The 16,971-nt window shown below is 37.5% G+C and overlaps 1 protein-coding gene across 1 annotated transcript in view; it reads right to left on the reverse strand.

The window, feature by feature from the left end:
• Positions 1-16,971, reverse strand: part of LOC109104307 (protein turtle homolog B-like) — a 68,510-nt gene that overhangs the window by 25,349 nt on the left and 26,190 nt on the right. Inside the window, exons 3-5 of the mRNA XM_042739372.1 lie at positions 16,422-16,568; positions 6,589-6,740; positions 1,428-1,545 (exon numbers count right to left, since the gene is read on the reverse strand). Coding sequence (XP_042595306.1) covers positions 1,428-1,545; positions 6,589-6,740; positions 16,422-16,568 — 417 coding nt within the window. The remainder of the gene's footprint in view (positions 1-1,427; positions 1,546-6,588; positions 6,741-16,421; positions 16,569-16,971) is intronic.

Raw genomic sequence — 16,971 nt, forward strand, 5'->3', positions numbered from 1 at the left:
CTAAATTTGTGTAAGAAGTACACAGCAAAACATGCATAATAAAAACGCAGTACATACCAGATTCGTCTTAATAATGTGGATAATCACAATCACATCCACTGCTAACTGGTAAAGCCCAGTTTAGGTAACAAGGTAAGGGTCCACTGAACAACATCTCATAGAGCACATTTAGTCCAACGAAACAATAACATTGTAATATGGATGGTTATTACTTTGTTTATGTCTCGTTTCCTCTGGAAGAGTTATTGTTTGTATCCATTATGGAATAACTTGCACTTAAAAAACTGCGTCTTGGTAGTAAAAAGCAACATGGTTTGTAGGATACAGTGTTACAAACAGAATGAGACCATCCACTTAAAAAAAGGTCAACGATACACAGAATCTTGTTTATTTAAATTCTGGCGCTCTCTCCTGATGCATGCTGTGACGCACCTGTCATCTGATGGGAGTGTATCGATTGGCTTTTTGCACAAATATATATATATTTTTTCCTATTCAACATTTTTTATTTATGTGTGCGTGTATTGTGGGGAATATGGCTGTATCTGTATGATTATCATCTGTATGACTGATAATCAGCGTGTGATTACTGACTGTATAACATCTATCAGTGTGAATGTGTCTATATGAATGGCTATTAGAGTGTGATTATTAACTATATAGCCAGCAATCTGTATGATTACCATTTGTATGACTGCACATCAGCATGTGATTACTGACTGTATGACCAGCAATCAGTGCGAATGCTGTATGTCTGCTAATCAGAGTATGTACTTGACATATAAAGCTAATTCTTTTTTCTTCTTTTTTCTGTGGATAGAAATAATCTCAGAAAAATGGTTGCATGAATCTCATTTTTTATGGTATCTTTGGCAAATTGGAAATATAAAGTCATGAGACATGTGACTTTCAACCCATTACTTTTCTGGACTGCTCCAGGACTTATTTCATGTATTTGTATATGAAAAAAAAAAACATTCAGTGTGGTTTACTTTTTTTCAAGGCACTTCAGTGTCTATAACTTTTTATATTTTCAGCATTATCAACTCTGGATGATGGATAGTAAAGCCCAAAGAGTCTTCTTTCCAAAGACAAAATTGTGTGTGTAGCACACTGCTGTCAGGAACTGTTATCATTTTACATTGGGTAGGTAATATTCAGCTCTGAGTCCCAAAACGGGGGGTGCAGTTTAACAGGTTAAAAACAAATACTTGAACTTGAACCATCTTTAGAAAAAAAATTTTTGAAGTGAAATGTAATTATTTAGTTTCTCTCACGTCCCATTTAGATTACATGGAGAGGGCGGGGTTTATGACCTTTACTGGGACCAGCCACCTGGGGTCGATCGAAACGCTATGGCTTCCCTTTTGAAGATTTGTGCAGCTCACTTGGTTGAATCACAGACATTGAAATCCGTGGATGCTTACCTTGCACCAGAAGGCGGGTGGTGTGTAGCGCCTCCCCCTGGTCACTGTGGGCACGGCAGCTGTAGGCCCCCCGGTCCTCCCGCGTGATGGCCTGCACCGTCAGACTGCCGTCACTCACCTGTACAAAGAGTATATGTATTAAACATGGGTTACACAAAAAGGACAAAATGGTTAAAAATCAGTGTGGTAACTAGTTGGCATAGCATGTCGCTAATATGCATTGAGTTCTTTATATCCCATTTTCATCCTATGAGGACATAAGGGGCCAGAAGGAGATTATTTTGTTTAACAAAGTATATTTTATGGGACTGTCAATTTTACATACTTTACTACGATATTAATTAATTATGATTAATGTATTTTTTTCCCCATTTTCTACTTTATCAGTGCATTTTATCAAGTGATTTACAGTAAAAAACATTAAAACATTTTTAAAACAAGATGATCTTTATAATATAATATAATAGAATTTTAATTTTCAAATAATGCATACACTGAATTTAATTTCGTGCTTTCTAAAGACTGGTTGGAAATTGATAGCACTATTTTTAGCATGCTGTCTTCAAAATTTATACGGTAATATTTTTATTCACAGCATAAATGGGTCTTTGTATGTGATATTAATTATTTTAAGGTCCTTGTCATCAAAAACTTTGAAAACCCCTGCATCAAAATAATAAACAAAAATAATAATAATAATAATTTATTATGCATTTATTGCTGCATATATTTGTTTGCTTTCTACCATATTCAATCTTCATTCAATGCAAAAAAGTATTGCTACAATAAAAAAAATACATTTATAAAATATATTAAAATTAAATATAATATGAATATAAATATATAAAATATTATTATAATATAATTAACATAAAATAATATAATGTATAAAAATAATATAGTGATGTTCAGATAATATATATTACTTTTAATTTCATCTCATTTTGTGCTGGTTTATAACTGTCACATATATTGTATGGGAATGTGTGTGTGTGTGTTTGTGTGTGTGTCTCTCTCTGTGTGTGTGTGTGTGTGTGTGTGTGTGTGTGTGTGTGTGTGTGTGTGTGTGTTTCTACAATATTCCATTTTCATTCAATACTGAGAAGTGTTGCTATAAAATGGTTAAAAATTAAATGTATAAATTAGTTTAAAATTAATATTTAAATTGAACTTTAAAGCACATTTTCAGAAATCAGATTTCAAATGTAATTTATAAAATAGTTTCAAATTAATTGAATTTTAAAAATGTATTTTCAAAAATCTGATTTCAAACCAAGTGTAAAAAAAAATTATTTCTTGTTTTGCTTGTGCACTTCGTAACAAATCAATCAAATTAAATCAGCATCCCCAAATGAGATTAAAAGTGCAGCTGCATATTCTGGAACAACACACGGATGACATGAAACATTTCCTGACAGGACATTTTGGAAGAGGAGTGGGTCGAGCCTTATTCCCTGCACGTCGATAGCTTTAGCCAAAGGAGACTGGCCTTATTGTTCCTCCCACACAATATCCCAAGGTGTGTCAAATCCTTCTGGCCTGTTCCATCACCATCCGGTCACTGACAGACACGTCACACTGATGACCCAGACAAGAGCAGGTAATAAACTCTCTCAAGCACTGTGTGTGTGCGGAGAGCTTTATTTAAACACACTGCTGTGTAGGAGGGCAGGGTGAGAAACAAGCTCTGTGCATCAAGATGAGACTTCTGTGCCTCTTGCTCTTTAGCGTGTGTATTCCCTCACCGCATTCCTCCATTTCTCTAACTTCTAGCCATGGAAGCAGGGAAAATAATGGAGGACCACTGGCCTCCACACCACTGTTCTCAAAGGTAAGGTCACGACACACTTCTTTTGAGTAAATGTCTGGGACTGTGGCTGGTTAGCGGTGGGAATGGCTTTTAAGAGTAAGAGCCAAGAGCCAAAGCTGAGTGCTTTCTCCCTACAGAAGAAATAATTAAATATAGATTTGATACAATCTAATTGCAGCTGAATCAAGATTAATCACAGCGCATGGGGCAATTTACTAAATGTGATGTGGAATTTCCTAGCCTTCTGCCAGCAATCACATTCACTGACAAAAATCAAGTGTGATTGTTTCTGCGGAGCGTCAGGAATTAAGCATACAACGACCCCCAAAAAAGTATATTTTGCACACTTAAGCCACTCATAAAAAGCTATGTTTAAGGCTAAATAATGTTTATATATATATATATATATATATATATATATATATATATATATATATATATATATACATTCATATAATACTACTTGACATTTAAAAATGTGTAATAAATTCTAATGTTTTAAAATACTTTTTTTAATAAATAAGTGGTGGCCTAAATTGTTTAAACACTTGGCATATTTAAGAGGTTTCAGTCGTTTTTGTTTAATTGCCCATTATAATACCCATAAAACAAACTATTTGCGGAACTACCTGTACCTGAGATGGAAGGAATCTGCTGGAACACTGAAAATGATAGACTGGCCCCCTCAAATCCGGACCTCAACCCTATTGAGTAAATTTGGGGCGAGTTGGAAAATAAACTGGACAGATCTATTGTACATTTAAAGGAAAGACTTTGGCTTGAGTTGCAGAAGGCATGGGATAACATTAGTGTTTGAGTTCTCAGGAAATATATTGACACTATGCCAGAGATATGTGCTGCTGTAATTGCTGCAAAAGGTGGACATACCAAATATTAAAGTTAAAAGTGGATAAAAAAACAGTACGACTCACTTCATCTGATATTTATTGTGCGTCTGCATGTTTCATGAACATTATGAAATGAAATCATGTTCATGTTTTCATGTCTTTTATTTTGGAGTTTAGTCATGGTCCCTGTCTAATCATGTGACTCCCTTGCCCTTATGTTATCCAGGGCTGCGTTCAGCTCCGACAAAACGGTGCAAAACGTTTTTTTTTTTTTTTTAATGGAAACGCTGGTGCGTTGAACACCCTGTTTTGATGACACAAGAGTTGCAACTATGGCAGCTGAGAAGGCCATTCTTTGTGTTCTTTCTGAAGAATTTTTGGAGCCTGATAAAATCAGTCTAAATACGTGTTTAAAACTGCAAAATACGCTCAATGTTACTGTCACTGACATTGCTGTCCAGAATAAAGGACAACATCCCTATCGAGTGAAGGGATTTGTGGAAACTGTGCTTCCTAATTACTGTGATCCAACATTTGCCTCGCATTACAGGATGAAAAGACAAACATTTCAGGTGAAGGATAATCCACTTCTTACCTCCAAGACTGTCATGATCTATATGACCCTATTATTTTTATTGTAAGTATTAGGCTTATCATTATTGCTGATCACTGCTGTTGTGCTATGATATTGTATTATTAACCATTATATAATCAGAGAAGTAGACTATAGAAAGGTTTATGAAAGTCGTAGTCATATTAAAAATTGTCTTTGATCTTTCAAGTTCTATCGTTGCAGTCAGCGGGTGTTGCATTGCTTCAGTCCAAAAGATTTGAAATAAAAAGCGCCCATCCATAAAAATAAAAAAAAGTGTCTCACATGGCTCCGGGGGGTGAACAAAGGCCTCCTGTAGCGAATCAATGTGTTTTTGTAAGAAAAATCTATATTCAAAACGTAATAATCAATGCAACACCCGCTGACTGCAATGATAGAGCTTGAAAGATCAAAGACAATTTTTTATATAACTCCGACTGGATTCGTCTGAAAGATGTAAGTCATATACACCTAGGATGTCTCGGGGGTGAGTAAAACGCAGCCTAATTTTTGGGTGAACTAACCCTTTAATAATAATTTTAATAACATTCCAATTAAAACAATAATTATCAATATTTTAATAAATGTAACATTTTAATAAACCTCTCAAAGAAAATACAAATTAACATTAATTTTGTTATATTTAATAAATTATTATAAATTCTTGTTACTATTAATATAAGATATAAATTCCTAAATTATTACAAATATTTTTTATTAAATATATTTATATATAATTAAATCTCTATATTCTTTATAAATATATATTTATTTTAATTAACATTTTAATTACAAAATTTATTACTATACTATAAATTAATACTGTTACTATAAATTAAATAACTTATTAAATAATTATTTTGAATGTTTTCCTTGAAAAGTTTATAATATATTTGAATAAATACCAGCGTGTTTGCTATTTTATTATATAATGCAAGCACATGCTAAGGACATGCATATACATTTATATGGGAGTTCACAGGCTTTGCACCATCTTCACGTCTGCACCTCACCCATCAAACAGTTTGCAAGACATAACAAACGTGACCTTTAGGGAATACACTTCAGTGCCGTGGAGTGAAGGAGGAAAAGAGCAGCCACGGGGTTGGAGAATAACCTTGCTAAGAGCGGTCACGAAGGAAAAACAGCAGCCAGCCATCACTTCCTGTTCAATGTTCATCAATCCCCGGTGAGCGAGAATGGCAGGCAAAATAGGGCAAATGGCACTCAAACACGCCTCGTGTAAATGCTAGCTGTGACCAAAAGCACGCTGGGAAATGCGGAACAAGAAGAGCACGACTAACAAAGGTGGTGCAGGTGGCTAGTCTAATACAGATGAAAGTGAACATTCAGATGTAAGACAGAAGCGGCTACACTGTCTCTCTTGTCTTTTATTTGTCTGTTTCCTCAGGGATCACTCCTCTGATGTGCTGAGAGGCAATGCCTACTGGAGCCAGACTGACTGCCTATTCTGTCAAATCCTGCACCGCCTCCTCCCTTGCAGCCCGCATGGAGTGTAAGGTGGAAACACGCTTGTCAGTTTTTCTCCATTCCCACTGCAGGCGTGAGCTCTTCAACTGTCAGACCCCCGACGCGGGGCCCGACTGACAGAGCCTTTTCTTACAAATAGCTAGTGATGATTCATGCTTCCATTTCCAAAAGAAAAATGAGACATACAATTCACTGCGGATCAAATTCATGGCTAGACTAAATTCATACTGGCTTTATTTGGAGACAAAAGTACATTGTCAATTTCTACTTAATTAAGGCAGCAGCTAACCAAAAAGAAAATGCTCAAACTAAAAAAGTTTTTCTTCTCAAGCAAACTGATCTTGTTTTCAGGATACTCAGATATTTTTAATGGAAAACAAGTCAAAACGCTAATCAAGGAAGAGAATTCAACCCACTTACCGTGTATTTCCTGTTGCTGGTCAGCTGATCCCCCTCTCTCAGCCAGGTGACCACCGGCTTGGGGTTTCCAAAGGCAGTGCAGGTCAGAGTAATGCTGCCACCCTCCCTCGCCTCCACGTACTGCGGTGGCGTGTCCGTGAACGTAGGGGGCGCTGTGGGGAGAAACAAAAACATGACAAGCTGAGTCCAGATTCTTTCATATTTAATAATCTCAAGTCTCTTTGATGTCATTCAGACCTCCTTTTTAGTGAAAGCCTATGGTGTTGTATTGCCACCAATACTGTACATCTGATTACACTGGATGTGTAGAACTTTGTGAATGATGGCCATTCCATTTGGGCATAATTCTGCATAATCACACTTATGTGTACCTATCTATTAAGTGCTAATTCAAGTCTCTAGGAATATGCATTGTGCAGTTTCAGCAATCAAATCCTAACTTCCTCAGCATGTGGGTCACCGTTAACCTATAGCAGTTTTGCTTTCAGCAGCACAAACACCTGGTGATAAACAAACAAAGCAAGCAATTAATGCCTCTGAACATCTGTCCATCTGTGCCTACCATAAGCTTTATCATCCACACTACAATCTGTTGCTGGCTAAACACAAGGGAGAAGAATTTATAGCCCAAAACGTCTTGCTGAGATCAGCATCAAATCGCTAAAAATGTGTATTTCCTAAGGATGGGTCACAATAGTTGACTAATCCAACCACAAACTAGTCTGCTGTTGAGGTTGACTAGTTTATAAAAAAAAATTCATGCATCTCGTTTTATTTTTTTTATTTTTAGCGGTAGTGCTAATTAATGTGCTGACAGCATGTCAAGAAATTTTCACAGTATAAACCTTTCAGAAAACTTGCGTTTTAAAGGAATAGTTCAGCCAAAAATTAACCCATGAATTACTCACCCTCCTATGTGTATATGACTTTTTGCTTTCAGATGAATATAATCAGAGTTATATTAAAAAATGTCCTGGCTCTTCCAAGCCTTATAATACTGTAGCAGCGAATAGGGATCGAGCTTTTGAAGCCCAATAAAGTGGATCAATCCATCATAAAAAGTACTCCACACGGCTGCGGGGGTTGGGGTGGAAATGAGAATATAGTAGTCCCGTGACAACCAAGACTTGTTTACAGCAAAGAAAAACCAGTCTCCTCTTGGCTTAAATTGAAATCCTTTGACATATTTCTTAACAAATCCTTTTTTTGTACTTCTAATTTGTGACCGGTGTATTGTTTTGCTCTCTTCTCTGCGCTTCCTCATTGGTCACCGCATTTTCCAATTTCATGTGAACACATGTACAACAGATAGCTGAAGCTAGAGATTACAGTTTATAAAGTTGTAAATATGGACACTTTTCTTAGAAAAACACATCCATTCACTTTAGAAGGCCTTTATTAACCACCCAGAGCCATGTGGAGCACTTTTTATGATGGATGGATGCACATTATTGGTCTTCAAAATCTCAACCCCCATTCACTGCCATTATAAAGATGGGAAGAGCCAGGTCAAGTTTTAAAATAACTCCAACTGTATTCGTCTGAAAGAAGAAAGTTATATAGGATGGCAAGGATGGAGTAAATCATGGGATAATTTTCATTTTTGGGTGAACTATACCTTTAAATTCATCCCCTTTAAACCACCACCACTATAGTCTTATACATCATATCTCACATTGTTATTTATGTTATAAATAGTCCAGATTGTAAAAATTCACAACTTTCTTTTCCATTCCAACACATCCTACATTGTTTTTGAACATGTCTTATGTGAGTGAATCCTAAAAAAAACCTAGTTGTTTAGGCATCCCACCAAGTCTAATCTGACACTATGCTGTTTTGCATATCCCTGATATTGACTTAAAGTATTTTTTTTCTTTCTTTTCACTATTTCCATATCTGTTTTTTCTCTTAGGACTACTCTTTGATAAATATTTGAAGGTACTTTAAGTGACAAACAAACTCCATCACACACCTGCCCTACTTTCTGGACTCGTCTCACTATGTGTTTTTGGGAAATCTTGGGCTCACACTGTGAATGACAAACAGAAGACATATTTCAGAAGGCACTTGTCTGAAGGTCTTTCCACATGAACAGATGGTCTGGACAGAGCTCAGTGACTAGACGCTCAACACCTCAACTTTTCTCTGTGCTTCACACCAGACTTTAACTTCTGGCAAGCAAACAACCTTCGCTCTCTAATACTGATTGATGTCTAATTAATAATACCTAAATAAAATGATTCAGGAAGAGCTATAGAGTGTTCACAACCTAATTTCCTTTTGAAAATGAACTGATCTAGAAAACCACATACACATGGACAATGATGTAGATACAGTATACATATTCTTCAAAATATTTTCTTTGTGTTCCATAGAAAAAAAGCATGCAGGTTTGAAAAGACATGAGAATGAGTAAATGATGACAGAACTTCCATATGTTGGCTGCATTATTTCTTGTTCAAGGGCAGAGTGATTATATCTGATCCATTGTGGGTTCAAACCTGCAACCTTTAGGTTACCAGCTCCGATCTTTAACCACTAGGCCTTACTATTGTGGTTTGGATTGGATCTTAGTATCAGAAGCTAATGATCTGTGGCCACTATGGGGGTGGGCAGGATGCTCTGAGAGAGACGAGTGTGACGGCCGCACTGATGAAGGAGGTCTGTGTGATGACCTGAGCGTCTCCACAGTGCCACTACTGTTCTCTGAGCGGGTACATCTGCCCGGCTGACACCTGCTGGGAGCACGCAGGCAGCTGGCCACCCTCACACTCGTCCAGGCAGGAAGAACAGCTACTACCCACATAGGATTCATACACAAGTGGATGCTAATATAGCCTGCTTCAGGAAACCAGTGCTGTCAGACTTTCTGCCCTTGTGAGGCCAGACAGCACCTGCCCCAACAAAGACGCTTTTGGACAAGTGGGGCAGTCTGAATACCAATGAACACCAGTGTTTCTTACAAAACTTTTAAGATAGGCTTAAGCAGTGTGACTAAGGGCCCTATCATACACCCGATGCAATGCGACGCAAGGCGCAGCGCAAGTGTGTTTGCTAGTTTCAGTCCGGCGGCGTTCGCATTTTGCCGTCCAGCGCCACGTCGTTTAATTAGCAAATGCATTTGCGCCCATTTGTGCGCCCATGGGCATTGCTGGCGCATTGCTATTTTAAGAAGCTGAAAATAGACTGCGCCATAGACCAACTCAAACCTGGTCTAAAGTTGTGCGCAATGTTTTTTCTTTGTTATTTAAAGAGCGTGTTAGTATAGGCCGGTCCACAATGCGCATACACACTGCTTATTAAACACAGGGACGCACAGCAGCACACAAACATGCCAAATATTAAAAATTAAAGGATTGCAATGCATAAGAATTTTTGTAGACTAATTAAATGTCTACATGTCATAATGGATAGTCATCGCATGTATCAGAATTAGGCTATCTATTTGCTCGCACACGAGCAGCTCCGTTTCATCTTGGAGACGCGTTCTGTCTTTGCGCTTGAGTATTGAGCATATTATGCTGTGATGTCTCTTTCTAAAAATTTTAATAATGTGGCAGTCTCATGGTGCAGTGATAAACAGTGACTCTAAAACAAAACTAGGCTGCACAAAACAAAACTAAATAAAGCAAAACAAAATGAGTAAGCAAAAAACATTGTGGTGCAAAACTAAATGATATTGCCCGAACTTGACAGAACTTGAATTTTCCAAACAGAATGCACAAAACAGAACTTGACTGTCAAAAACAAAACCATATTGTGCAAAACAAAATTTGATTGCACAAAGCAACACTGTGCAAAACAAAAGTAGAATGTGCAAAACAAAACTCAACTGTGCAAAACAAAATTTGACTGCACAAAATATACTTTGCACAAAACAAAGCTAGAATGTGTAAAACAAAACTAGGCTACATTGTAATAAATAAAAAGGATTGCACAAAACAAAACTAGGCTGACAAAATCACAACTATATTGTGCAAAATCAAACTAGATTGAGCCAAAAAAAATAAATAAATGACAATGTGCAAAACAAAACTAAAATACACAAAACAAAATACTGCAAAAAACAAAACTAGACCGTGCGAAACAAAATGAGATTCCACAAAGAAAATAAAGCTAAGAATATGGTAAACAAAACTGGGGTACGCAAAACAAAACAACATTCTGCAAAACAAAACTAGACTGTACAAAACATTACTACATTGTGCAAAACAAAATTTGACTAAGCAATAGATAATACTAAAAACGCAAATTTCATGAACGCAATTCAGTTTTATTTATTTTCATATGTGTGAACTGAAACTATGCAGTTTATTACACACTTCACACAGATGTTGAAGTTTATGAGTTTTGAAAAGCTATCAAGCATCCACAGCATTGCAACATTGTTGTTCAGTCAGCGAAAATGCGGACCAGCACCAATTTGGTGGAAAAGGCATACTTAAAAAAGCAAGCTAAATGTTGATGATTATAAAAAAAAATGATTTTAGAGTTTAGTTTTTATTTTCAACAGCAAGACTTAAGTATCCACATAATAAATGCACATAAAGCATTTCATCACAAACTGACCAAGTCAGCTAATGGAATACTCCTTAGAGGATCATCTTTAAAGGGATGACAATGCATGCTTATTAAAAGTCATAAAATGGTTACATCCCATAAAAAACTAATGCCAAAATCTACTGGAAGGAGCAATATCTACCTCTATCTTTTTCATTTCAGTCAAAGACTACCATGGCTGCAGGTCCGCAATCAAAGCAATGTAGTGAATTTCAAGCAGGCATTATGTTGTTTAGATTCAAAGCTGCATTGCTTGCAAATCCGACCATGAGCCATTTAGCCAAAAGGCTGTTATACGCGCTTTATCGGAAAACGTCCTGATGACATATAAAAACCACACACCATCTACACGCCGCAATCACTGATATTGACATTTCAGAAAGCACCTAAGGGCCAGGAGTGTGTGTGCATGTGAGGGGACGTGACTGAGTGAACCGCCGAACTGACCGTGAATGCAAACGAGGGAGGGCATGAATGGCCACTGCGGCAGTAAAGAGGAAATAGGAAGCCGTGAAATAAACCCTCACAGATGTTCGCACAAGCGCCACCCGCCACAGCTGCACAGGTGACATTTCTCCAGCTGAAAAAAGACGACCCAGACACTGAACTCATTCACCCTGGGCCAAAAACACACACATACACAAACACGCACCCTGCATGCAATAATACACCCTTCTCTTGTGCCTCTCGCTCACTCGATCTCCCCGACGCAGCTCTGAAATGGAGAAACAGCTACTGTGCACTTTCCAAATAAGTCACAGTGATTTCTGCAAGCAAACGGCTGTGGACTTTCAACATGGAGGTGCAGCAGACTGTTAACCTTGCTAGTGTCATTGTTTGAAGTTTGGAATATGCATGAGTCTCACCTCACAGGCATATGTTAAATATACAAATAGCCTGTGCTTACGGAGAGCTGACAGCACTGTGCTAATTATACTGTTCCTGTGGATGACACCTCAACGTCTGACAGCAGCCAAATAAATATCAGGTGCTGCTTCATTTCACAATGAATAATCAGCATAACTGTACGCTGAGATACAAATAACCAAACTATGTACATCACTGCAGCAAACTTGTACTCATTGCCATATATATGACTTGTATAGGAATGACAAATGAATTACTATGTGATAAATGAAAACGGCTAGTGCTCTCTTCCTAACATGTTTGGTTTACTTCAGACAGTACTAAAGGAAACATCTGTTTGGGCTGGTATAAATATTTCTTGTGAAGTAAAAACAGGTTAGGGGTGCAAAGGAGTGCTGGGGGTCTGTGGAAAAGTTTAGTGAAAAACAAAAGAAAACAAAACAAATGGTAAACAAAAGAAAAAGCAAAACAAAAACCAAACCAAAAAAAATAAATAAAAAAATGAAGCAAGACGAAACAAAACAAAACTCAAGGTAAAATTCACCAAATTTGACACTAGTACATTGTACACTGTGCAAAACAAAATGATATATATATAAAAAAATTGCAAAACAAAACTACACTGCAGCAAACAAAAATAGAATGCACAAAACAAAACTCAACTGTGCACTAAAAAAACTACTTTTTAGTAGTTACCTAGAATGTGTGTGTGTATATATATATATATATATATATATATATATATATATATATATATATATTCAGGTGCATCTCAATAAATAAGAATGTCATGGAAAAGTTCATTTCAGTAATTCAACTCAAATTGTAAATCTCGTGTATTTAATAAATTCAGTGCACATAGACTGAAGTAGTTTAATTCTTTGGTTCTTTTAATTGTGATGATTTTGGCTCACATTTAACAAAAACCCACCAATTCACTATCTCAAAAAAAATGGAATATGGTGACATGCCAATCAGCAAATCAAATCAAAACACCTGCAAAGGTTTCCTGAGCCTTCAAAATGGCAGTTTGGTTCACTAGGCTACTGATCTGACAGTTGTCCAGAAGACGATCATTGACACCCTTCACAAGGAGGGTAAGCCACAAACATTCATTGCCAAAGAAGCTGGCTGTTCACAGAGTGCTGTATCCAAGCATGTTAACAGAAAGTTGAGTGGAAGGAAAAAGTGTGGAAGAAAAAGATGCACAACCAACAGAGAACCACAGCCTTATGAGGATTGTCAAGCAAAATCGATTCAAGAATTTGAGTGAACTTCACAAGGAATGGACTGAGGCTGGGGTCAAGGCATCAAGAGCCATCAAGGAATTTGGCTACAGTTGTCGTATTTCTCTTGTTAAGCCACTCCTGAACCACAGATAACGTCAGAGGCGTCTTATCTGGGCTAAGGAGAAGAAGAACTGGATTGTTGCCCAGTGGTCCAAAGTCCTCTTTTCAGATGAGAGCAAGTTTTGTATTTCATTTGGAAACCAAGGTCCTAGAGTCTGGAGGAAGGGTGGAGAAGCTCATAGCCCAAGGTTGCTTGAAGTCCAGTGTTAAGTTTCCACAGTCTGTGATGATTTGGGGTGCAATGTCATCTGCTGGTGTTGGTCCATTGTGTTTTTTGAAAACCAAAGTCACTGCACGCGTTTACCAAAAAAATTTGGAGTTCTTCATGCTTCCTTCTGCTGACCAGCTTTTTGAAGATGCTGATTACATTTTCCAGCAGGATTTGGCACCTGCCCACACTGTCAAAAGCACCAAAAGTTGGTTAAATGACCATAGTGTTGGTGTGCTTGACTGGCCAGCAAACTCACCAGACCTGAACCCCAGAGAGAATCTATGGGGTATTTGTCAAGAGGAAAGAAGAAAACAAGAGACCTTGACAAAAAATGGAGATGAGCTGAAGGCCACTGTCAAAGAAACCTGGGCTTCCATACCACCTCAGCAGTGCCACAAACTGATCACCTCCATGCCACGCCGAATTGAGGCAGTAATTAAAGCAAAAGGATCTCCTACCAAGTATTGAGTACATGTACAGTAAATGAACATACTTTCCAGAGGGCCAGCAATTCACTAAAAATGTTATTTTTACTGGTCTTATGAAGTATTCTAATTTGTTGAGATAGTGAATTGGTGGGTTTTTGTTAAATGTGAGCCAAAATCATCACAATTAAAAGAACCAAAGACTTAAACTACTTCAGTCTGCGTGCACTGAATTTATTTAATACACAAGTTTCACAATTTGAGTTTAATTACTGAAATAAATGAACTTTTCCATGACATTCTAACTTATTGAGATGCACCTGTATGTCTCTCTCTCTCTCTCTCTCTCTCTCTCTCTCTCTCTCTCTCTCTCTCTATCTCTATATATATATATATATATAATTTTTTGGGGGAGGGGGGTGCTTTGTGCTTTTTTTTTTTTTGCCACATTAGTATTTTAATTTTTCTAAGTATAAATGAGTCTTTATACATGAGGGAGTCCTGCAAATTTCCTATTTGGGGGTCACATTAAAAAACTTTCACATTAAAAGTATCTAAAATAACTTTTTTCTGCTTGAGCAGCTTTTTAGAGTTGATTTGTTTCTTTCTTCCAAATATACCGGTACCTCTTCTTGAGTTGAAGGGTCAATCCCGCCTGTGCAATTTCAGCCAGGACGACCATGATCATTGACTGCACACTTTTATCACTTCCTCTCTGCTGCTGTTCACTGAACGGACACATATCTCACTTGTGATTCAATTAATGGACACTATAAAGGACCAACAGAGTTGCTTATCACCAACGTACCAACACATGCTAACGATTTCTCACCAACGTGAGAAGAGACAGTGGTTCCTTAATGACGCCCATAATTATCTTTAATTCCTCTGCCACTGCAGCTCATACATGTAATGTGATGTACAGTGAGAATCAGTATGCAGTGCAACCAAATACAAAAGACTCCACTATTGGAATTAATCTGCTGCGTCAGCACTTGATTTAAGCCTAGCTGTGTTACGATACTGTTAATATGCGACCGAGGGCCTTTTGGATATTGACCCCCAGGCAATGATTACTGAGCTGTGAATCATGATAGTTTACATATTGTCTTAATGGATTGTATTAAATTCATCATCTAATAAACTGCAAACACTCACCGTGGAGGAGATAATATATTTCCAGCGGCGCTGCACCATGCCCATAAATAATAAATCAGGCAAAATGTGATGTTCAAACGGAATGAGAGGGAGGAACATGACATGACCAAGGCCTTGAGCTACCCCAAATTTGCCTCTGTAGTTTGGCACCATGGAAGACATCTCCATTAGTGTAATGGAAATGATAAGGGCTCTGCTGCCTAGTGAAATATTACTCTGTTTATTAGACATAAGGGCATGCAGATCTCCAAGCGGGCCGATGGGTTTCTTTTGAATGCTGGCCCATACCCAAAGGCTCATAATATTGAGTGTAGGCTTCATGAAATCACTTGACAAGCACAAAACAGGAAGTTTTGGCAGGGCATATCAAATGATAGCCCCTTTTATTTCTAAACAGCCAGGGTTTTGTTACAGTCACATGAACTCAAATTTGCTACTTTCTAGTCTGTTTCAGAAGGGATTGGAGTGAATTTGATTGGATAAATATCTGTGTAGTGCAGGATGAGAAGAATCAGTATTTTTATTCATTTTCCTAGAAATGTGTCGACATTTAAGAGCTAACTAACATATAGATGACCTTAAAGATTACAGATATGGATTAAATAATTAACCCAAAATAAAATCATTACCTATTATTGCTCAGTGTACGACAAGAATAAAATATTGGCTCTAACAAGGGAGACTGCAATAACGTTTTCTGAGGGAAACAATGGCAGCAGACCTAGACCACAAGGGAGTAAATTGCTCATTTCTGTAGCAAGAGCATGAAGGCTGTTTTTTGTTGGGCCTACCACACATATTAGTCACAGCAGCAGCCAGTCATGAGTGGTAAGAGACACATCCTCCTCCACTCCTCACAGCTCTGATTTACTGCTGATATTAGAAATGAATATGAAATCAAGCCGCGATTAGTCCTACTCCACCCCCAAAAGCAGACGTTCATTAAAAACGAGGGGGAGGGGAAGAGAGCACACCGAAAGAGAGAGAGAAACAAGGAGAAATGCATGTCAGTCCATCCTGCAGTGTTACAGAGTCTCAAGAGAAACTGAGTAGGCTACATACATTCACATATGCAGATATAAGCAAAGCCTTATACATAAACCACTGCAACTAGAGATAGATATGTAGCATAGATAGATAGATAGATAGATAGATAGATAGATAGATAGATAGATAGATAGATAGATAGATAGATAGATAGATAGATAGGTAGGTCTGTCTTTCACAGTACTAGTGTGGAGGGAGTGGCGAGGTTCTCACCGTTGACTGTGAGGTGAACCCAGCTGCCGTTGTGGAAGGTGTCATATTGTTGCTCCAGCATGAGGACCCTGCACTCGTACCAGCCCTGGTCTTCTGAGCGCACCTGGTCAATCTGCAGAGATGCCTTGCCATGCAGACTGGCTCTACCTGAAAGTGCACAGGAAAAAAGGAGAGCTGAGTCGGACTGCTGCAATGGACTTACTGCAGTCAAAGACAAGCTCGCGTGCACTAAGCATGCATACACACATATTTCATTTCTCATTTAGAATGATCTGTATCTCATTAACATTAAAAGGAGAGTATGAACAAATTTATGTGTGCATGTGTCAGTGAATCAGGGAACCTTTTTTTGCATACAGAGTTATTATAGTTATCTAAAAGTAATTATTAGTTAATTAAATTAATTAATTAAAACACTTTTATTATTTTTATTTTTAGGAATGTTGGTTTGGGAACTAACTGAGATAAGTTTAAGCCAAAAGATTTTAAATAAACTGGAACTATAAATAAAACTTGAATAAAAAACTGAAATAAATATAATTAAACCTAA

Source organism: Cyprinus carpio, chromosome B15, assembly GCF_018340385.1.
Source record: "Cyprinus carpio isolate SPL01 chromosome B15, ASM1834038v1, whole genome shotgun sequence".
NCBI classification, from domain to species: Eukaryota; Metazoa; Chordata; class Actinopteri; order Cypriniformes; family Cyprinidae; genus Cyprinus; species Cyprinus carpio.